This window comes from Diprion similis, chromosome 4 (assembly GCF_021155765.1).
Source record: "Diprion similis isolate iyDipSimi1 chromosome 4, iyDipSimi1.1, whole genome shotgun sequence".
Taxonomy (NCBI): domain Eukaryota; kingdom Metazoa; phylum Arthropoda; class Insecta; order Hymenoptera; family Diprionidae; genus Diprion; species Diprion similis.
In genome coordinates, this window is record NC_060108.1 from 6,170,300 (window position 1) to 6,195,751 (window position 25,452).

At 39.3% G+C, this 25,452-nt stretch overlaps 1 protein-coding gene across 2 annotated transcripts in view; it reads right to left on the reverse strand.

Annotated features, from left to right (window-relative positions):
- LOC124405411 (arylsulfatase B) overlaps positions 1-25,452 on the reverse strand; it is a 247,540-nt gene that overhangs the window by 48,183 nt on the left and 173,905 nt on the right. For both annotated transcript variants that reach the window (XM_046880285.1, XM_046880284.1), the window contains one exon: positions 9,995-10,261. In XM_046880285.1, coding sequence (XP_046736241.1) covers positions 9,995-10,261 — 267 coding nt within the window. The remainder of the gene's footprint in view (positions 1-9,994; positions 10,262-25,452) is intronic.

Genomic DNA, 25,452 nt, shown 5'->3' on the forward strand with positions numbered 1-25,452 from the left:
AGATGGTTGAACGCGGAGTAACATAAGACATGTGTATCATTAACAACTCAATAAATATATTCTTATCAGTAAGGTGTGAACAAGTTATTTAGTGAGTAAAGGATATAACAATAACATTCACGGATGAAAGAAATGGTGCACGAAAGGGTGCACAGAAATATGGTATCGGAGACCTAGTAGCCATACGAAAATGACAGTTTGGCCTTGGACAGAAATTTTGTTCACGTATCTTGGACCGTACCGAGCGACATTGGAAATGGGAAACCACCGCTACAAAGTCCAACGTACTGGCGAGCACGACGGACCATTCGCTACCAGCACCTTCGCCGACCACATGAAAGCATGGTCACAACTAAACGAATTCGATTACGAGACAGACGACATAGGTGAAAAATGAGAAAGAATCGACGAAACCAACCCGGGCGAAAACCCGAAAACACCCGACGATAATCGCCTAGGGAACGATGAGTAATATCGGGGCCGATATCAGAATCCAAGATGGCCGAGTGTGGGGGCCCGAAATTTTGGGCGCCGGCACTCTGGCAGCGACGTCTAAAGCGCCTGTAATTAGGCAAAAGCGTATTCGACAGATCAGATTGCAAGAACACATCGACAATCTTTATCAAATGATCAAAGCTTGGAAATCACCACGGGCAAAGCCTCGGACACCTTTTAGACAGAATTCAGAACAGGCAGAGACCTGTCGTTGGAAACGCTGAAATTATATCTAAATTGGACACCAGACTAAGAGCATTCAAAGATGAATGAGAATAAGCGAGCGCTGGTGACGGAACTGCATAAGCCTGCACGCCGGAATTAACCGCGTCGATGTGACGACAACGGAAAATGTTAAGATGAATGAAAATGTTAGGCTGATCGCGAAATGAGATGAAAGATATGGTGCTCAATCTACTATAGCCAAATCAAATTTCCATAGCTGCACCATTTTTGACAAAGATATGATAATAGCCGATTCCAATAAAACGAAAGTCAAACTGAACAAACCTTTGTATGCAGGTTTCTCCATCCTGGATCTTTAAAACACTTATATCAACGATTTTCACTACAATTATATTGGAAATGAATTTGGCAACTAAGCGAAACTAATGTACACTGATACCCATAGTTTAGTATATCACATTACCGTCGCCAACGTATACCAGTGTATTAAAGAGGACTTGCATAAATTCGATACATCTGATTACTCGATAACATCTGAGTCGATAACGCTTACGGACTACCTTTAACGAATAAAAAAGTCCTCAGCTTACTGAAGGATGAAAACAACGGTCGAATAATGTTGGAATTTGTAGGATTAAGAGCAAAGTTGTATTCATTTTGAGTTTCAGGAGATAAAAACGACCAAAAACGCGCTAAAGGGGTTAAGGGATCAAAGTTAAGAACAATAACTGTTAATGATGATTTGCCGTGTGCTTTACGACATGAAAATCTGATCAAAAGTCAGAATCTAATATTAAGTCAAAAGCATGAAGTATATATATATACTGTAGAACAGAAGAAGGTGGCACTGAGCTGGAATGACGGCAAGCGGATCGTATTTCACAACACGACCGACATGCTTCCATGAGGCTATAAACCTGAACCTTAGTACATACGCTTGAGCTTTGTAATTACCGCATCGCAGACGATAAGGTATGAAATATATAATTGTACAATGATGTATATACATATACAAGGTGTAAAATAAATCCGCATGCCTATTTTCAATAAAATCTTATTAATTCAATTAATAATGATGTTACATGTCAGATTCATTCATCCAACTGCTGTGTATACTGTCAAAACCTAACCATTTTACGTGCAATTTTTTTCCACGTTTCTTGAGAACCTGCTCCACGAGATAGATGTCTCGATATTCAACCTTGAGGAGCTCCTGTTCGTAGAGACCGCTGGCGATGGGTTGATTTTGATAGTCTTTGAGCTTTTACGTGACAGGATGAGTATTTTCTACTTGGCTTATTGTGAATATTTCAGTCCTCCAATTAGGAGTGTATACTTTCTTTAATACGGCAGTAGTAATACGGTAGTAACCTTTCTCAAATACGGTTTTGAATTTGCTGATTCGAACTTTGTCACCAGTTTTGAATTTTTCCGGTTTGCTAGGTGTCGCTCAAAGCCTCCCGTATGCCTGACGTAATAATAGCCTTTCGTTTGCAACGGTGACATTTGACGGTTTCATTTTTATGGTTCGGTGTTTGGTGTTGTTGTGAGCCAATACCCAATCAGATAAGATGTCGAACCACTTGTAGCTTCCTTGTATACTGAATCGCTTCGACATTTCACTTTCCAGCGTACGATTGAAGCGTTTGCAGATCAAAGCCTTTAAATTGCCGTACGTGGAGTAAGGTTTGATTCCATAGCGTGACCTTAGAGATTCAAATTTTGAGTTGTCAAGTTCTGTTTCTCTATCAATGTATTATTTTTTCGGTATACGTCCTCAAGCTAGCACAGATTCCATCGCCTATGGAACATCATCCCCGGACTTGCTCTTTATCGGTACAGCCCACGCATACTTTGAAAAATTATCGATGACTGTGAGCATATACTTGTAGCCTTTGTTATGCCCAGCGTACGACATCATATCAACAAGATCTGCCTGCCAGGTCTCGTCGATACTACGCACGTTGACACGTCTATGCGGGTAATTCCAGCGCGCAGGCTTATGCAGTTCCGACACCAGTGCTAGCTTTTCCTCGATTATCTTTGAATGCTCTTAGTCTGGTGTCCAATTTGGATATAATTTTAGCGTTTCCAATCGATAGGTCTCTGTCTGTTCTGAAATCTGTCTAAAAGGTGTCCAAGGCTTTGCTCGTGGTGATCTCCAAAGCTTTGATCATTTGATAAAGATTGTTGATTTGTTCTTGCAGCAAGTTAAATTTTCGTCGTAAGATTTTCAAAGTTACAGCGTTGTTTGGCTCCGCGGGATCTGCAAAATTGCACAGTGTTTTGTTTTATATATCGTACTGCCCGTCTACTGTTCTTTGAAACCCGACACCCGGAAAACTGCGAGTTCTCGCAGCTGTGTTTTTGTTTAGCTGACATCCAAACACGTCGACGCTCATCTCGTAAATGATTGCAGAAACGGTAAAAGTTGGCTATTGAATGATTCCAGCTTCCCGCAATTCTTCAAGAATCAACATAATTTCATTGTTGTGACTTGTATTGCCAGCCGCTTCAGATGCCATAAGCAAACGAAAACGTTCCACTAACTCGTTACCGTCGTCCCAGAAAATATAATCTGTTTGAACACCTTGCCGAGTATCCCGAACTTGAGGTAGCAAAACACCTTTGCCTAAACGCTTCAACATCTGTGATGACGATGACGATGATACACCTTTGCCTGATGTAGAAATATTGAGCAGCTCTCCAATTAAATGCTCTAATTTTGCGCTCGGAGTGTTTCGGATCGGTTTGCTGGCGCTAGAATACTTTCTATGAGCATTTGTTGCGAGATGAAAATGCTTGTAATTCTTCTTGTCGATGGGGGTGACGTAAGCGCTGTTGGGTATCTTTTTAAACAGCAACTCCAGCAGTCCTTGAGTTTTCGGGTAGAGCGTACCGCCTATGCGAATAGAATCCCGCTCGAAACTTATCGGTGAGTCACCAACCATCAGCCCGGCAGTAGAAAGACTCCGCGCCCCGTACACGGTATTCAACTCATGCTGTCTTTATTTATCGTTAAGCATTTGGAGATATTTTTTTTCTGATCTCACCGATCACTCTGTGATAGTTTGATCCTCTTCCTCTGCAGTTGCATACGAATTTTCAGCTTCAGATTCCATATCATTTTTCTGCTCATCCCACGTTCCAGTCTTTATTTCTTTCTTCACCTCTTTTTTGACAGGTTACGTGCTATCTTGGGAAACATCGACCAATTCCCACAGTGGCGTTACCACGGGTTTGAAGACATCCTTAATTGTTTCCTGTAGCGACTCTTTTCCCGTCTTGAGAATTCTATGCTTATGACGAATTGCATTAATCGCTTGAGCAAAATGATGCAAGACTTCTTTTTCCTTACGAAGTTCCTGCATATTGACACTACTAGCTCTGCAACGCTACTGTTTCGTTTCCTTCGATGTTCGTGTATTTTATTTCCACGTCATGTTCATGAAATTGTCGAATCCTTTCCTGTATCGACCATTATTAAGCTCTCTATTCTTGTCAGTCACAACGAACCCATATTTCTCACCATTCCAGCATATCATACACAAGTTTTCAAACTGTGTGTACGACATATCGGTGTTCACATGATCGTTCTATATGTGTCTTAGATTCACTTTATCCTGTTTAAAAAATACGAGCAAGTTGGTGTTGTCACGCACAAGATACTTTGGAATTCGAGCGTACGTCTGACAAAGATAGAAACAGTCGACGTCATGATGTCTACCCACACAGAAGTATGCGCGTATGTTGTCCTGCTTCTCGCACGCTACGTCATCGAATATCGTGATTGAGTTAGGTTGCGTCTCGTTCAATGCAATGACGTGCTCATGCTTGCTAAAGGGAAAGTACTCAACACCGTCGCCGACTCTTTCAAGCACTTGACTCAGAAACTTGTATTCCGGTTGATTGAGAGATATCGGATGAACGTAAGGATTCTCAAACCTCAAACCGTTTGGATGTGTTATGAGCCCAAATAATGCGTTGGTTTTGCCACAGTAGAAGGTCCGCAAAATACCGCACGTACACTACTCAGCGACAGTTCACCGTGGCGTTTCTTCTGTTTCTTAATTTGCTGCGGGAATTTGTCAAAGTTCGCCACGGGCAGCTTGGTCGATTGTGTCTTGAACCTCATCTCGAACGCGACTGGCTGGATTTTCTCTAAAAGCATCGTTTATAATACCTTTCCTCAGTCGAAGAGCGGACATGATTGTACACACACGCGAACTCAAGTGATGCTCGAAAAAGCGATTGCGTGGGAGAGGTTTGATGAACTGCATTATCAACAAACTCCCGATCGAGTTGCATGTTACCGGTTATCAATACAGCGGTCTTGGTACGAAGCTGGAGAAAAGACTCGCGAAAGGCGATCCTGGTATTAATCCTCTCGACGTAGCGTGTAGGGAACACGATATAGCTTATTCGAAAAATCGTGAGAACCTTGAGGCTAGACGCGCCGCGAACAAAATACTAGCCAAAAAAGTCTGGAAACGGGTTCTTGCAAAGGACGAAAATTTGGGTTAAGAAGCAACTGCTTGGACTGTAGCTAACACGATGAAGGTAAAAACAAAGTTCGGCATCGGGTGTCGAAGACCGAAGAACGTTCCCTCGAACAATGTCATATGTGCGGCAAAACGGTCTAATTGTAAGATTCCGAGCCACAAAGCGAAGACAAGCATTAAATCTGCACTCAAAGGTGCTCGAGAAGCTGTAAAAAAAAAGCCGGCAAACATAACGTTCGATCACCACGCATTCTATCGGCACCTTCAAAAGTTAATGGGTTTCTACCTTTTCTCATACCTATATTTGCCGGTCTCAGCGCTACGAGTGCGTAAGCAGGAGGTGCTGCGGGTATAGCGAAGGCTGTGAACAATGCAAGCGCGGCCAAACGAGAATTAGAGGAGAGCCTACAACATAACTAAACGATGGAAACGATTGCGTTAGGTGAAGTTCTTTACGTCAAGCCGTACAAGAAGGATTTTGATCTTCATCTTTCAAAAAACCGAATTTGAAGCCACCACGCCGAGCTTTGACCAACTGGGATTTGTTGAAATATGCATAAATCATGGAAATTCCATACTTCCGAGGTGTTTTTATGCGCAACGAAATACCTGAAAACGGAGCGCATAAAAACGAGACAGCTGTCTTCAACTTTGATGATAAGGATGGTCCCGGGACACATTGGGTTGCGTATAAGTAACGTGGCAACGATGTCGTTTATTTTGACAGTTTGGGTCACCTTGAACCTCCGTTCGACCGCGTGAAATATCTCGGTGTTGGTAGCGTCAAGTATAACGATGAAAGATATCAGGATTACTATACATTCGACTGCGGACACTTGTGTTCGAAATTTCTGAGGGGTGAGCTATATAAATATGACACGTTATATAGTAATGCCAGTCCAACATTCAGAGTCTTGGATGATTCGTTCACGGTAACGATATCGAGAACGCCTTCGGTTCTCGAAGCGTAATATTGTCCTCCGATCAAACTTTCTTCCAACAAAAATTTCGTCCTAGGTCCCATCGAATCGATAACCTTTAATTTTATTCGTAACGTTGACGTTGGTCACAATAAATTGTACGTGTCGGTGATAAAGTAGTCACCATATCTACCGGCAGCTATGAAATTGAGGATATTGAAAAGTACGTTCAGAACGCGTTACAAGATACCAGTATTGAAATCAGCATAAAGCCTAACAATAATACCTCATGCAGCGAAATCAAATGTAACCGCACTATTATGAGTTTTGAAACTGACGATTCTATCGGCCAGCTCCTCGGATTAACACCGCACGTATTGGCAGCTAACCAAACTCACTAATCTGATATTTCCGTAGCTATTCTCAAGGTTAACGCATTTAGAGTCAAATGTAGCATTACAACGGGTGCCTACGTCAATGAGCGCAAAGTGCATACTATTCATGAAGTTATAGTTAGATACAACACTATTCCTGAAGATGTCATATATGTTCTTAGGCTATATACACGTTATGCCAAGGTGTCGGAAGCTACTACTGTGGCCAATCCTCTTTTTAAGTACTCTAAAAATTTTAGCCTAAGTTCATTTCAAAATTCCAGAATGGGTCAGCGCCTGTCTTAACGAGATGTCCCCTTTCTGAAAAAAATTCTAAAAAAATTTTGACACTTAAAAATGAAATGATGCATCTTTCTCTATCATGATACTCAACTTTAAATCTCATATTTCTTGAGTTCCGACGGAACTTCCAAAAACTGAATTACTATACAAAAAACGAAATAACCTTGCCGGAAAAATTCACAACGAATATTACACGAAACGAAATTAAAGCTGAATCCTTTCGAAGTCCTAAAACGCGCGACTTTATGAAAGGATGGAAATCGCAAAAAAGTAACCATATTCAATATTATCTAGTCGACGCTAAAAAAATTGCGAAAAATTTCGCGCAAATGCATAATGAAACTGCTTCTTTTAATCTTTGAATGCTACCTGGGACATTTATTTACGCCTCCGTTTAGGAGAGATATCTAATTTTTTGTACTGATCGAGAATTCGGAAAGTGATCGCACACTTGTGGACTGGTATTATACGTTACATAGAACGAAAATTAGGAAATGTACTGTAAAACGCTGCAGAAATCTCTATCTCTGTATCACTACGCAGTTTCGTCTCAGTTATACATATGTCTTTATATGTTTCGAAAAATGTAATTTCGAATATTTTTTTTGGTTAACTTGAAAGATTAACGACGGAGCCAGGAATCGAACCTGGTATCTAGAGATGCTTTACCGGAGACTTACTCCACTAGACCACCTAGCCGCCCTGACCCCAGTGTCATTAATTTCTCTCATCAACCTGTGTATTCGGAATGTTTGTTTTCGCGTGCCGTATTATATGTAGAAATGTGAATTTCGTCGCAGAGGCACATGTTTGACTGTGTCTGTAGGATGTTAGAGACAAGTGTCAAGTGTGTGACTGAAAGTGTAACTCGGTATCACTACTCAGCCTGTTAGAACGGGCCCGGCCGTTCATGGAGGATATGCAAGAAATCATATCGTAAGATGCGATGTCGGTTATCTGGAAAAATGTAATTTCGAATATTTTTTTTGGTTGACTTGAAAAAAATCGCATCTTTCGATATGATTTCTTGCATATCTTCCATGAACGGCCGGGCCCGTTCTAACAGGCTGAGTAGTGATACCGAGTTACACTCTCAGTCACATACTTGACACTTGTCTCTAACATCCTACAGACACAGTCAAACATGTGCCTCTGCGACGAAATTCACATTTTTACATATAATACGGCACGCGAAAACAAACATTTCGAATATCCAGGTTGATGAGAGAAATTAATGACACTGGGGTCAGGGCGGCTAGGTGGTCTAGTGGAGTAAGTGTCCGGTAAAGCATCTCTAGATACCAGGTTCGATTCCTGGCTCTGTCGTTAATTTTTCAAGTCAACCAAAAAAAATATTCGAAATTACATTTTTCTAGATAACCGACATCGCATCTTTCGATATGATTTCTTGCATATCCTCCATGAACGGCCGGGCCCGTTCTAACAGGCTGAGTAGTGATACCGAGTTACACTTTCAGTCACACACTTGACGCTTGTCTTTAACATCCTACAGACACAGTCAAACATGTGCCTCTGCGACGAAATTCACATTTCTTTATATGTTTATACACGAAGAGAAAAAAGTCGTTAAATCAACCGAGTGGAATCAGTTGGACGAAAAATTATTCTTTTATTCATTATTTTGTGGAAACAAGTACACCGTAGTTAATATAATAAATTCTGTCAAGACAAATAAAAAAAACTAGTTATTTGAACTATGGGTTTGAATTAATTGCAAATTTAACGGGCTTAAACAATATTTAGTTGTGTTAAGTCAATGATTCTGTTGAAGAAGGGGGTACTTGCGGTTGAATGCATGTAATCGGTTCAACTCAATATTTATTTGTCGTCAAAGAATTCAGCATTCCGCGAAATTAAATATGATCCTCTCAAATCAACCCCTACATGTGATTTAGTAAACAAATTAATTTTATGAAGCTAAGTGATTTTTATTTCTTCCGTTCAAGCTTACACATTATTGCATAAGTGTGGTTAAATAAACTGAATTTGCCTGATGTCAGAAACTTTTTATGATTGAAAGAAACATATTAAGTTCTTTAGCCTAAACAAATCTACGTCTTGTAGGTACCTCTTGTTTCGTTGATCCAAGTCAGCCAATTAAATTCAACTAACTACAAATACTTCTGTTAATTCAAACGTATGTATCGATGCAATCGAAACAACAACAGAATTGTTTCCATACGAATAGTTTAATGAATCTATCTACAATCACGAATAGGCTAATAAATTTATTTACTTTTGAATATTTTTTACCACATAAACGCAATATTTACATCGAATGAATATTTTATTTGATAAGAGCCATTCATTCTTCAACTTAACTATTTTATCGACTTTTTCACTGCTTTCAAATTGTTAAAACACTCATGAAATCCTTGCATTTTTGCACAACATATCTTCATGTCACTTGGTTTTATAATACGTACAATAGCTTCGTATCACTGAGACAAATATATCACGTCATCTAAGTGAACAAAAGTTGGGCCAGAGTCTGTCCGATAGTTTGACGGCGCGAATATAGATAGGGGACTAGGTCAGATGATAAATGGGGGAACTAGGAAACTAAACATGCGTTTTATACGACTAGCAAACAATTATACGTTACTTGCGTTACTAATAATCCTGCAAACTGCCGTAATTAAGGCAAAAATTTTTATTTTATTTTCATCAGAACCATTCCGAATGATTGAAACACTACACTGAACTGATATATTTAGTTGCTTAGAATTAGCTCTGATTCTTCCAACTAAATATTCAGTTCCATTAACTGAGATTTTTTAAATCAACAGAACATGACCTTGCATAGATCTAACATTTGTTGGATCAAAAAGTAGATATTTCAAATTATCAAAATGGTTTTCATATTAACTATATAATGCAGGTCGTTCGACTTAATATTTTGTTGACTGAACATTCTCGTAGTTGAGTTAAACGATAATTTGATCAGCAGAAGCATTTTTCATTGAGTTCATGCAACTTAGAAAATGTTACAATAACATAATATTTATTCCGCCCCCCGTGAACGCCGCATTCAGGTGATCGAAGCAAGTTTTTCTTAATTCAACGACTTTTTTCTCTCCGTGTAGCATAAAAAAAGGAGTCGTGTCAATTTTTTTTTGTTTTATGACCGTGGTCGCTTTTTGTATAATTCCCAACCAATATGTGTCGTCCGAAATAGGGAATCGATGTATACCTTGAAGAAGCTTCCAATCACCGATTGTGATAGCTGAATTTCCATACTCGTCGTCAATGTTGTGGAGGATCTCTGTTCGTGGTGACGTGGATCCAGTCCTTAAGGCCGGCCATAGATTCATTCCGTCAATACTCAGCTGTGATAGATCTCCACCTGAGGCTGCTAACAACGTCGGTAACCAGTCAGTTATGTGGAAAAGCTGGTTTGAGACTCGCCCGGGACGTTCTAGTAATGGAGACCACAGAAGACCCGTCCCTCGTACACCACCTGGAATCGTGCACAGTTGATTTGAGATAAAAGTAAGGGAGCATCAACAAACTGCACCACACTGACATAGTAAAAATATAGTAATTGTTTGTAAAAACGGCACAGTACTGTTGCATTCCAGCTGATAATTGCCAATATCAACCCTGATGACTACTTTTTATTCACTCGATGACCTCACCTACCGACGACGTAACGTGCGAGCCGAGTTGTGCCTTGAAAAGCACCTGGTCCAGCATTACCGGTTGCCTGAACCTCTTATACCACTTCGACTGCTAGCGTACGAGGATGTGCGAGAAGCATACAAAAATCCTTCCTACAGCTGAGTGCTTCCCGGGATACCGTGGAGCCGGCGTCCATCGTCCCGCGAGGATCTCTCCCGGCCAGCAGACTTCCCGGCTTGGTGCCGGGCCAATTATTAATTACTACCGTTTCAGTGGGTGTTATCACCCTCGACATTATCGAAAGGACTCGATTTCACGTTCCTGTCCATATCGGCAAAGACCATATTCATATCGCGAACAGATATACAATGCCAACACAACGCCACCAGAGGAAGCGACTGTGAGGTGCGTTATGTCGTCGCTCTCTTGTTACGTCCTGTGAGGGAAGTCGTGAAGAGATTTGATTCGCTGCGTGATTTAAGTTGCGCTCTTGACTTATGTAGTTGTTGATTATAAGTGTATAAAATAGTCTTGACCTCTATGTATCAATGTAGAATGAATTCTTGGATATGTAGGTCTTTTAATAAATAACAAACCAATTTGATGTCAACAGTGCCTGGACAGTCGGTTGGTTCATTATTCAATACAATCAACGGTTTTCATCCTTGTTTACAGTTCACTTTAGAATCCCAGCTCAATAACATGATCAATTTTTTAGATATAACCATAATCAACAATTCTTCCACCATTGTGACAAACTGGTATCAACAACCTACATGGTCACAACGCTATCTTAACTTCAACTCTCATCACTCGAGGTCTTATAAAACTGGTACGATCATTAATCTTGTCGACAGAGATATTAAGTTAGCTAATGATTGTTACCACATTAACAACTCAAAGTTAATAACGGACGTTCTTATCAAGAATGATTACCTTTCCGGTTTATTACATAAAGTCATCAACAAAAGATATGCTCAAGTTCTACAACAGGGTAACATATCGTCACCAAATTCGGTTGATAACAATAATGGAACAACGTTTGTTTCGATAACTTGTGTTGCTGGATTATTTGAAAGTTTAAATAGAACATTTAAGAAATATAATTCAAAATTTATTGGCAAAAATGTAAACGACCTTCGACATTGGTTTGACTCTGGTGAAGACAGAATATCTTTAGAAAAATAATCGAACATAGTTTATATGATCCCTTGCGAAAATTGTGGAAAACCATGTATCGGACAGACAAGCCGTTGTTTAAACATCAGATTAAACGAACACAAAAACAACTTTGAAGATAGTGATGATCATCAAACCGCTCTTACCAAACATGCCTTAAACTTACAGCACCACTTTGATTTTGACAATGCTAAAATTCTTCACATCGAACCTAAATATTACAACCAGTTGTTGTTAGAAATGGTAAATATTGTAAGCAATTCTAATTCCATAAATTTAAGACAAGATGTCGAACACTTAAGCGATGTATACGTTAAATTAATCACTAGTCCCAAACCGTAGATAATTTACTGACTGTGCTTAGCACTTGTTATCGACTGTACTACACTATCTTTGTTATTCTTACTGGTGTCTTTGTCTCTCAACCTGTCATGTCTCTACGGTTTTGTAACCGATGACCTGTTCCGTTCGGTTTCTTTTCCGTTTTGACCGCTGTCTCGCTCATACGTAGTCTGACCACGTTGTTTTGATACATTTTAATTAAAACATTTCTAATGGAGAAGTGGGAGGTTAGGAGAAAAAGACTAATAACTGCACTGTGCCTGCGTATAAAAAATGGGTTAACGACATGTTCTTTTCTAATCTCAATGTTTTGTATATAAGGTTAATTTCACTTTTTCTCCAATTGAATGATTAGCTTTTCTTGATCGGTTTTTAGAAATTTGTTAAATTCTTGTTCTAGCTGATGGGTATACCCATCCAAAAAATTGTGCCGTCCTGCCATAAAAAAATGTTAAACTTAAGTATCTAATCTCGGTATAAGCTTCGGTTAATTTGTGTAAAGGTTAGTTTCTTTTTGCAATTCTTTTATACGTTTAAATTTTGCCTTGCGTCACATCGCAAGCTGTTTGTAATCTTTCATTCGTTCCGCAGATGAATTAATAAAAATATCGGTCCTGAAGATGACTCAAATCCAGAGTCGAAACGTTGACATCAAATTGGTTTGTTGTTAATTAAAAGACCTACATATCCAAGAATTCATTCTACGTTGATTATAAGTCTGGGAAATCTTCTGATTAGCTTTTCGTGTTTCCACACTCAGTTCACCTACCAGTTCTGAGAGTTTATTATTTTGGGCTTGTGCCAACCATCACTATGCGTGACTGAAATAATTAATTACTGACGACAACACTTGGTATTTATACACATTTATTTACACAAATTTAACAGGTTTTAAAAGTGAAGTTTACAATGGTGATAACTAATGATATTCACTCATAACAATGATGAACAGTTTTAAGATACTAATGTTTGAATTAGTTATTCGATAGCTTGGTTCTGCGATTTTCGGTTGAGTTCTGATTTGATTAAAAGTTCGATTAATTTTCACTGATTGTAAGTCTAAGCTTCTCTGTGACATCTGAATTTATTCTGTATGATGTTGGAATTTAATCTGCTCTCTATGATGCCTCAAGTTATTCTCCATGATGTCTGAAACTCTTCTCAATGATGTCTGGATTTATTCTAACCTAGCTTGAATTAGGGTTGAGAAAAGGGGTGGAAAAAGAAGGAGGAGCTGAAAAGGGTCGCAGGTTCTCGCGGGTCTAAGATGATTGAATGAGGATGTTAATTTATATGGGGGTAAGGTTTCTGATTAGTATATAGGATTTTGGCTTGGAATTGACGTGAGGTGGTTGGATGAGAAAGCAAGCAGCGATGCGCTAATTGGCCGCATGATCATTAAAATAGGGGCACTATCCCTAATTCTGAGATTGAGTTTTCATCTGTTTCTGAGTTATGTATGATCCCTCTTTGCACGTTTCCAATGTTTAGTCTGCTAGATTATCTTTATTGAGTGTTCAGTTTTGAAATTTTATTGCAAGTGTTCATTACTTGAGATGTTGCAGCTGAGAATCGTAAATTATAGTTTAATGTGAAAGCTAGCATTGAAAGATATAACGGTCAAAATGTGAAAATATATGTACCATATATGTTTGAGCCTTATTAAAGAAATAATGGTGAATATTAGAATTATTGATCTAGGGGTAATGCATATTATGATGGTAATTGTATGTGTAGGTATTAGCTAAGACATATGGTGAGAGCACGTAAGGCTCTCTAGTGGTAACTACGCGTCGATAAACATAGGGTGCAGGCAGGGCGCCGCCGTAGTTACCGGCAGAGACGTAACACCTCCACACGTCGACATCTCTGTAACGAATCTTGAAATGTCTAGTATTTAAAAAATATAATTTGATGATACTAACGTCAGACAGGTTTATATCATATTCAACATAAAATCAATGATGAATTATCGAGACAAGAATCACATGCTATTGAACATTGTATATATTTTGTGGCGCGAGACGCAAAATAAGTTTAAAATCGAGTCCGCGTACCCCGAAAAAGGGGGCCGGGAGGGGACAGGCGTCCGGGCCACCACGAGGTGCCGGGCGTCAGGCAGTCAGATAATTATCGCGGTAAGGGACACATCGATACGCGGGTAGAGTATCGCCACGTGAGTGTAGAGTTGGAGAGAGTGTTGTGTGAGTGCCTGAGAGCTGTGGAACCTGTTACACCATGGTGATTATTACTTACATCAAATAAGGTAAAATAAAAGACTATGCAATGACCATCTATCACTGTGTATCCGGACTCTTTGCTCACTCAATCTGCACCTATTCCCTGAGATTATCGTAATACCCTCGCTGCGGTAGCCGTGCTCCAGTTTCCGGACACACGACCCCCCGGCCGAGAGTCGTCACCGAGCTAGTCGACATCTCCTTGTTTGGTTCGGGACTAGGTAAGAAAAATCGCACCCGACCTGGCGCTAAAGAACGGTAAAAGGTGGAAGAAACTTCGTGTTGGCGAGCCGTGGAACGCCGGCATCTAATATTTAGGCCCGGATTGTGCCCCTTTCCGTTTTCGAGCATTCGTCACTCGATGGCGGGGAGGGTGTTTTGCCACAATTTACTTTCATTAAAATTCTTCAAGATATTTATTGGATAGTCAAATTCAAACACGGTGACATCAAAAAGTGGTGAAATAGGCAAATGAGAAAGAACAAAATATTCATTCATCCATACATCATTCACATATACACATTGATATACCTCTTTATATTAAAATGAAGTAACTGACAAATCGACCCACTCTGTACTCGGGTACATGAGTAAGCGAAAATTATAATTCCAGAGTTCATTTTCATGACGTTGTTTTGTTTGTAACTATATTGAAGAAATCTCATAATACGATACAGTGAATATGTCAAGATCCAACGTAGACAGCAACAGCCCCTAAAGAAAGAACGGTTCAAGATGATGTGGAGAATGATTCAAATGAAGCCGCAGGTCGTGTTAGAAATTCGATGACTCAGAAAAAATATTTATTTCACGTATTTCTTGTTTGATTAGTTTCGAACTTCTCTGGTCAACTGCGTGACATTTGTGATGTTCTAATGATTTCTTAATATTTATCGATGTTATTTATGTTACTGAGGAACAGAAATTCGTTCATAGCTACTTGAGTTGAAAAAGAAACAAATAACAATGCAATGAGATATTTTGGACCTTCCGTCCCGGCGTCTTCCCGCAGAGTGTCAATTGTCCCGCCTAATGTCCAGCTTTGTCATTCGTAAGAATGTCGCTGATCAGTTTTACTCCTCTTTGATACTTCTTCACAGGATTCGCACGCATATTCGAAATAATTGTCATGCTATAAATGTGATTGGCCACAATAGATTTTCAACTCAAAGTATCACTGATTCTACGACACTGAAACAAAATTCTGGCCGGAACTGCAAGGTAAAAAATTTTGGGACTCGTATTTGCTGAGCAACAAATGCGGAAAGAGTGATTCTGACCGGGATTATGAAACAACAAACTCCCCGACTTGTATTTCTTAAGCAACAAATTTAGGAAAAGAGGTGTTGGCCTAAATCGCGAAACAACAAACTCCCCAACTTTTAGTTGCTGAGCAACAAATTCAGGAAGTGAGTTTTTGACCTCAATTGTAAATTATTGTTTCCTTCATTAATAGCCCAACATATAAACTTGCAAAAACTCTCAATTCCTGGATAAAAATTGGTCTAACTAGACCGGCTTCATTTATTAAAGATAGTTTCGATTTAGTTAACATCATTAGAGGTCAGGTAATACCATCTAATTATATTCTTGTGTCTCTCGATGTTGTATCGTTGTTCACAAATGTTCCATTGGACTTGGTTATCGACGCAATCAAAAAACGTTGGGATAACTTAAAATCTAGTATACCGATTCCTTTAGACCAAATGTTAACTGCGTTGAACATTTGTTTTGATGCCTCGATATTCAAGTTCAATGACACTATTTACTCGCAAACCTTTGGTTTACCTATGGGTTCCCCCTATCACCAATATTAGCTGATATAGTCATGGATGATTTAGAATCGTGTTGTATCAAAAAACTTCCATTCACTTTGCCGTTTTATTATCGATATGTAGATGACATTTTAACTGCAGTGCCTACACAGTCTGTTGACTTATTACTCAACACTTTTAATGGGTGCCACCCTCGATTACAATTTACCGTAGAGACTGAACTGAATAACACAATTAATTTTCTTAACATAACTATCATCAACGATTCTTCTACCATTGCTACTAATTGGTTTCAAAAGCCTACCTGGTCACAACGTTACCTTAGTTTTAAGTCACATCATCCACGATCATATAAAATTGGCACGTCCATCAACTTGGTAGATAGAGGTATCAAATTGTCGAACGAATGTTACCATACTAGCAATCTAAAGTTAATCTCTGATGTGCTTATAAAGAATGACTATCCACCTGGCTTATTACACAGAGTAATCAGTAGAAGAGTTTCACAAATATCACATTCTGGCATCAACAGTACACCAAATTTGAGAGAAAATAAAAACATCCAAACCTTTATTCTATTCCGTATGTTGCAGGGTTGTTTGAAAACTTAAATAGAACTTTCAAAAAATATAATGTTAGATTTGTAGGCAAAAATGTGAATGATCTACGTAGGTGGTTCGATTTTGGCAAAGACAGTCTTCCTTTTGATAAACAATCTAATGTGGTATATAAGATCTGTATAGATTGTGGAAAACCTTATATTGGACAGACAAGTCGGTGTTTCAACACTAGGTTAAATGAACACAAAAACAACTATAAAGACAGTGAGGACCACCAAACAGCACTGACAAAACATGCCTTAAATTTACAACACCAATTCGATTATGATAATGTTAAAATTTTGCATATCGAACCTAGATATTATAATCGGTTGTTACTTGAAATGTGTAATATTGTGAGCAGTATCACTTCTGTTAATTTGAGACAGGACATTGAACATTTGAGCGATGTTTATGTTAAATTAATTTCTAACTCTAGGAGGTAGTTACGTTACCGACGGGTGATATTTAATTGTAGTTTCGTCGTTTACACCATCTTGTCTTCCGATGTTCACATCTCCATTAATATCGATTCATGATTCAGAGACTGTTCCGGTTTAGGTCTTCCTGTTTGATCCTCTTTGCTTCTTACACGTGTTGTGTATTACGTTTGTTTTGATCTTTAAAATCTAAAGCAATCCTAATGGAGAGATCCGGAAGAAGAGACTTAAGAAATTAGCTGGCTCGATTAATATTCGCTGACGTCTTGTTCCTTCCCTAAAAATTCTATGCATTGTAAATAAGGTTAGTTTGCTCTCTTCAATTGTAACATGAGCTTTCCTTGATCGTTGTATAATTTTTGATAATTTGTTCTAGATGATGGGTATACCTATCCAAATTGTCCGTCCTTTTTTAAATTCTAAGCTTATTTGGGACCAATGTGATAAGCTATTTATAATGTGTCAAGGTTAGTCGCATACAAACGTTTAATTTTATTTTCTGGACTTTGCGACATGTGCAAGTCAAGTTGTAAATTTTGATTCTGTTCTACAGATGAATTAATAAATTTTCGGTCCTGAAGATGACTCAAATCACAGAGTCGAAACGTTGACATCAACTGGTTGTGTTAATGATTGGCCTACATATCCAAGATTCTATTCAACACATCATAAGGAGGTCAAGACTACTTTCTGCGTAAAGCAACAAATTCCCCGACACGTATTTGTTGAGCATCAAATTCAGGAAGAGACATTCTGGCCTTAATCGTAGGGCAACATACTCCCCAACTCGCACTTGTTAAGCAACAAATTCAGAGAAAGAGATTGCGTCCTAAGTCCCAGAGTAACAAACTCCCCGACTTGTATTTGCTGAGCAACAAATGCGGGGAGGAGATTTATCATCGAACTTCTACTACTTTTTATGCACTAGGTTGACAAGCATAAACGAGATTTTGCTTTCAGGGTGTGGGCGTGGGTTTTGGAGGGTCCGGGTACGACAAAAAAAGTTGATCGCAGATATTTTTCGAAAATGTACATCAGCGAGCAGATATCACGCGCGATAACTTGAAGAAGTCACAATATTCCACCGGTTACTTTGCGTTTGGGGGTATGGGGGTTGTTTTTTGAGTAAAGTTTAATATTTATGCTTTAAAAGTATTGTGACTTTACAGTAACAAAATAGCAACAAAACATCGTATTTATCACTAATTTTTTAATTTGCCTCCCAGGCATCGTATTGCTAGCTTTATTCCAAGCTGGCATTGCCGTCGATTCCGGCGAAAGAATTGGAGCAAAAAATTCGAGAATGGGGCAACAAATTAGCAACAAAAACCACTAGATACCTATTCTAATCTGAACTTATTCTTCCAAGGTGGTTATTCCAACTTAGATTACGTCTAGTTATACTGTCCTACATGGTACCTCATCAGAAGTCGCTTCTCCACCACCACTTCCACCATCGTCTGAAACTGGTAGTATTCCTCGCATCATACTTTACCCATCCTCGTAGGCAGGAACATGCTGAATGTGTTGTGTAGATCAACAACAACACGTTGTCCATACCTCACCTGCACCTTTCGGGTACTTACTTTGCAGTTTTGAAGAAACATCAGATCAGTTAATTTGTACGTAGGCAGGTAGGTAACCATCTATCTTGCCAACTTTATTGGTTTTCGAGAAATCCATTTTTTCCCAGCGGTTCCAACTTCTGGCAGTAATTATTTACTGAAAATTCAAACGTGTCAACTCCCTTGTAACTTTGTTGAGTTCTAACTTTTGATCAATAACTCCTTGCGATCTGTCAATGTTTTTCTCAAACTTGTTAATTCATTCCCGTCGTTCAGCTCGGTTTGTCGTTTTCGTTATAAGTAATGAAAAATCGATGCAAGACTAACGTTCTGAATTGAATTTTCGACTTTTATCATCATAGTTCTCCTCCACCATGCCTATGTTATGATCTTTTATTGCATATAATTTCATTCATCATCGACGCAGATGCGGATCTACAACCTTCCAGATTTCAACGTTTTGCTGATCGACGCAGTTTGCGAGCCATCATCTCGAAGGGTTTTGAAAACGATTTTTTCGTGAATTGTGTCAAACCTTCTAGAGTTTCAACGTTTCGCTGATCATGCGCTGCTTGACGTCATGTCATACGATTCGCTAGTTTATTCGTCATCGATGCAGGTGTGAATCCAGAACCTTCATCGTTTTACCGATCGACGCGGGCCGCTCAACGTCATTCTGCTACTTGTCAAACAATCCGTTTGTTTTCTGTTGATTCAGCATCCATGCAGGTGTGGATTTTGTCATTTCGCTGATCGACGCGGGCCTCGCAACGTTCTGCCGCAACTTGTCTGACGATTCGAAAAACTGTTTGATTTCCTACATTCTGCAAATTCGTCGCTGCTAACCTCCCAACGTCTCACTACCTCCACACGAAAATCTTCTAGAAGCTGACTCACGGTGGAAGAACCTTCTGAGTCTTATCCAATTGCATGAGTTTACACCTACGTCTCTGCATCTTGTTAAATGCAGGTCGCTAACAGGTCGAGGGCGAGATTATTTCACCGATGATGGTAACTGTCAAGGAGTTTAACTGAATGCTTCTTCTCGTAATCTTGTGCTTTATTTGTTTTTCTTTTTTTTCCATATAAACACTAATATTACGTATGTAAGAATAAGATTAGGGGCGCTTCTTTTTATCGCCAGCGCCATCGCCGCTCGATCTCGACCATTGCCGAAGTTAGCCGAATATGAGTTCGACAGTTACTGTTACAAGGGTTACAAGCCTAAACATCCCGCGCGCCTTGAAATAACATTTCAATACTTAGATCAATATATCAACTATAGACATAGGAGATGTTTCTGGTAAGTACTCGATTTATCCATCTCTTTCTTTTAATCTTAAGAATGGATGCGTAATTAACAACTTAACTTATTATTTTCAACATTTGAACTTGTTTCTTGCAGGAACTCAATTAATATCTTAAACTATCGAATTAGCAATCAGGTGAGTACTGAAGGTAAGTATATAGGTATTGCAACGTGATTATTATTTAAAGAAGGAAAACAATAATAATTCTTGAGGGAGGGATAATCACGCTACCCTACGGCGCAGTTACTGACCTGATCACTAGGTAAAACGATAATTAGAAAAAGATATGCTTGTTGGGCGCCAGACGCTGTAGCGTCAGAGATACGATAATTAGAGAATACGAAATAAACGAAATAGATCAGATTCTACGACGGTTTTGCACAGCTTGCTCAGCAGATAAAGATAATGGTAGAGGGGATGGGTCGTATCCAATTCGATAAAACACAATATTAAAGAAAATGGTAGTAGTATCAATTGTATTGAAAAGATAGGTAGAGAAATTCGAGTACAGCCAGAGAGAAAGTAGAATTCAGAGATAACACGTGAGCGATACAATTATTCGTGTGATTTAGCGGTATGAAGCGGGTGTAATCGCGATACTATTACTCGATAGAACAATCAGAAAGTTTACAAAGCAGATAAAAATAGGCTAGCCTACAATGCACAATCTAAGGTTCTTAGACTAATGGTTACAATTCAAATCAAATAACATAGTATGGCGAGAAAAATATGATCACAGAAATACAGAATAATCGCAGCAATGTGTAGTTAAAAAATAAGGCACGATAATAGATAGAAGATACGGAATACTACAATTGACAAAAGAAGGCAAGAGATATTATAGTTAATCAAGAAGCAAAAGATATTACAGTTAATCAAAAAGCGAGCAATATTACAGTTAATCGAGAAACAAGAGATATTACAATTAATAGAAAAGGCAAGGATTACAAGTCAGTTAGATAATTCGATACTTGAAGCGAAGTCAGAAATAATCAGGTATAGCGAAATATTACAGAACAGATACGATAGAAATTACAAAAGAAATTAAAGAAATACGTAGGTTCTAGCTTGTGATATACATATGCGATACGACGAAATATTATAATCACGATAAACAAGAAATAGATATCTTGACGTGTCAAGAACAGGTATTATAGAGAGAAAATATTATAATGCGATATATTACAAACTAGAGATCTACGGACAAACTACGTAACACCGGTATTAGCAAAGAAAGCGGTGAAAAAGGACCTCTATCAAGCTGGCACCGCCACAAAAGGAAAACGAAGTTTACTATATAAAATAATTAAGTGCTAATTAGATGCTAATTAAATGCTGTAAAGTCGAATTTGTCGCTCTGCGATTTTTCAAAAAAACCTGTGGCGGTGCCAGGTTGGACTCAAGCTAGCAGCGCCACAACGAGAAAACTACTAAGGAAGAGTGATTTCGAAAAAATGATTACACAGGAATTAAATGCTAATTAGATGCTCCAAGAATATCCGAAGCTCAAATTTTTTAGGCCGCGTTTAAAACAGAAAACCGGTGGCGGTGCCAGGTTGGACTCAAGCTAGCAGCGCCACAACGAAAAAACTACTAAGGAAGAGTGATTTCGAAAAAATGATTACGCAGGAATTAAATGCTAATTAGATGCTCCAAGAATATCCAAAACTCGAATTTGTCGCTCCGCGTTTTTTGGAAAAAAAACTTGTCGCGGTGCCAGCTTGGGTTCAAGCCAGCAGCGCCACAGCGAAAAAACTACCAAGGGAGAGTGATATCAAAAAAGTGATTACGCAGGAATTAAATGCCAATTAGATGCTCCAAGAATATCCAAAACTCGAATTTGTCGCTCCGCATTTTTTGAAAAAAAAACTTGAGGCGGTGCCAGCTTGGCTTCAAGCCAGCAGCGCCACAGCGAAAAAACTACCAAGGGAGAGTGATATCAAAAAAGTGATTACGCAGGAATTAAATGCTAATTAGATGCTCCAAGAATATCCAAAACTCGAATTTGTCGCTCCGCGTTTTTTGAAAAAAACTTGTGGCGGTGCCAGCTTGGGTTCAAGCCAGCAGCGCCACAGCTAAAAAACTACCAAGGGAGAGTGATATCAAAAAAGTGATTACGCAGGAATTAAATGCTAATTAGATGCTCGAAGAATATCCAAAACTCGAATTTGTCGCTCGTCGTTTTTCATTTTTTTTTTCAATTCTTTATACCGTTTGTGGGGCTGCTAGCGCCACTAGGGAGCGAATCAACACAAGGGGTGAAAAATTTAGAAATGTAAAGACTCAGAAATGAAATGCTGATTAGATGCTCCAAGAATATCCAAAACTCGAATTTGTCGCTCCGCGTTTTTTGGAAAAAAAACTTGTCGCGGTGCCAGCTTGGGTTCAAGCCAGCAGCGCCACAGCGAAAAAACTACCAAGGGAGAGTGATATAAAAAAAGTGATTACGCAGGAATTAAATGCTAATTAGATGCTCGAAGAATATCCAAAACTCGAATTTGTCGCTCGTCGTTTTTCATTTATTTTTCAATTCTTTATACCATTTGTGGGGCTGCTAGCGCCACTAGGGAGCGAATCAACACAAGGGGTGAAAAATTTGGAAATGTAACGACTCAGAAATGAAATGCTAATTAGATGCTCCAAGAATATCCAAAACTCGAATTTGTCGCTCAGCGTTTTCTGGAAAAAAAACTTGTCGCGGTGCCAGCTTGGGTTCAAGCCAGCAGCGCCACAGCGAAAAAACTACCAAGGGAGAGTGATATCAAAAAAGTGAATACGCAGGAATTAAATGCTAATTAGATGCTCCAGGAATATCCAAAACTCGAAATTGTCGCTCCGCGTATTTAAAAAAAAACTTGTGGCGGTGCCAGCTTGGGTTCAAGCCAGCACCTCCGTTAACCTGGCACTGCCATAATGGAAAATCAAAAAACTAACTATATCACAATTCTACGCTTATTTTAGGCTATTCAAATGCCACGACGCCGAATTTCCTGCTCTTCAAAAAACTGCAAAAAACGGTGGTGGTGCTAAGTCAACGTTAAGCCAGCACCGCCACGCCGAAAACTAATGAAGGGTGAATAATTTTGAAAACAGGATGACGTAGGAATTTTAGGCTCATTTTAGGCTCTTCATGCGCACTAGTCCCGAATTTCGTGCTTTTGAAAAAAAATACACAAAATTCCTTACAGACATTGACCACACGAGTAAAGTAGGTGAACGAATTGGAATTTCGGGACGTTCAGGGGCACTATGGGTTTTTCAAATATGAACTGACGATTTTTCGGTATGACTTAAAATGGAAATAACTTGAAATTTTTTTTACATCGGATACGGATTTTTTTTACATTCGTTAAGTTGGCACAACCATTTACAAATATCAAAATAATATCTCTTGGATAATTTGCCGTTAATTAGCCGCTAATTAGCGGTGTAAGCAATTATTTTGCCGTGTTTCAAATTTTTGAAAAAATCGACGGCTCTGCAAACTTCACAAAAAGATAGCACAACCACGTGGTAATTCTGCATGAAGGGATGATCGTAAAAAATTTTCAAAGGCACTCGAATTTGCCGCTAATTAGCCGCTATCAGCTCATGAAATTTTGAAATTTTTGAGACGAGAATTTTCAAAAAAAAAAAATCAATATCTCGATAATGGAATGGAATAGAAATGAGTCCGACATCATGAACTCTAGAACTCGTTCGAATTGTTCACCATTTGTGAGCAAATAGTGATACTGCAAACATGGGACGTAATTTGTTTGATTCTCTTTCTTTCGATTACGAACAACTAGGACTATTACTCGTGTTAGCATAGAATTATAGAACTAGTCGATTACTGTTCACCCTTCATTAGTTTTCGGCGTGGCGGTACTGGCTTAACGTTAACTTAGCACCACCACCGTTTTTTGCGGTTTTTTGAAAAGCAGAAAATTCGGCGTTGTGGCATTTGAATAGCCTAAGATGAGCCTGAATTTGTGGTATAGTTAGTTTTTTGATTTTCCGTTCTGGCGGTGCCAGCTTAACGGAGGTGCTGGCTTAAACCCAAGCTGACACCGCCACAATTTTTTTTTAAATACGCGGAGTGACAAATTCGAGTTTTTGATATTCTTGGAGCATCTAATTAGCATTTGATTCCTGCGTAATTACTTTTTTGATATCACTCTCCCTTGGTAGTTTTTTCGCTGTGGCGCTGCTGGCTTGAACTCAAGCTGGCACCGCCACAAGTTTTTTTCAAAAAAACGCGGAGCGACAAATTCGAGTTTTGGATATTCTTCGAGCATCTAATTAGCATTTAATTCCTGCGTAATCACTTTTTTGATATCACTCTCCCTTGGTAGTTTTTTCGCTGTGGCGCTGCTGGCTTGAACTCAAGCTGGCACCGCCACAAGTTTTTTTCAAAAAACGCGGAGCGACAAATTCGAGTTTTGGATATTCTTGGAGCATCTAATTAGCATTTAATTCCTGCGTAATCACTTTTTTGATATCACTCTCTCTTGGTAGTTTTTTCGCTGTGGCGCTGCTGGCTTGAACCCAAGCTGGCACCGCCACCGGTTTTCTGTTTTAAACGCGGCCTAAAAAATTTGAGCTTTGGATATTCTTGAAGCATCTAATTAGCATTTAATTCCTGTGTAATCATTTTTTCGAAATCACTCTTTCTTAGTAGTTTTCTCGTTGTGGCGCTGCTAGCTTGAGTCCAACCTGGCACCGCCACAGGTTTTTTTGAAAAATCGCAGAGCGACAAATTCGACTTTACAGCATTTAATTAGCATCTAATTAGCACTTAATTATTGTGGGTGACAAGGATAAAAGGGGACGAACACAAGATATTACAGAAATTAAACTTTTATTTTATATTTACTTAACGTGGTAACACGTAATACTTCTAACTTCTCGCTGATAGCTGTCGAAATTCTGCCGATCCGCTGCTGTGCGTTTCCTTATATGGTCCTCGGTACTGCTGTCCGAAGGGTGTACGGGTAGTGGGGGGAAGTGGTTATACGCTATAGTGCTGCTGATGAGAGCGCCGCGTCGTCGTACCTCGATCTATAAACCGAATCCCGTGCTCCTCCCGATCATGTACAGATATCCGTTACGCGGTACTTTCGAGTTACAGGTTCGCGGTATTGTCTCAAAATTACTCAGCAACCCCCGCATACACGTGGCGTCGGTCTCGTGGCTTTTTGATTATCTCATTTCAATCGCCGCTCTCATCGTGTCCCTCGTTAGCAATCGGCTCCGGGTGGCTGTGTGCCATCCCGGACACGAAACGGGTGACCCAACAAAACTCGGAAGCGAACTTCCGCAGGGGGGTCTGCGTCCCCAGAGCGATCCGAAAATCTCTCTGGTCGTCGGCTATCACGGCAACGGGTCCACCTTACGGTGCCCGTGCCCGTCGAGCTCATCCACGATGAAAGCGATAAATTATCATCACACAAATAATTTTTTAAGGTAATGCACACGACGCCAACGTGATCACGGCTAATCTCAATATATCTCCATCTTCGCGAGCTTCCTCCCCGCATTGTGCATACATTAACCAAGAAATTTTTCTTTCCAATGATAAACCATAACGCAAGAAAT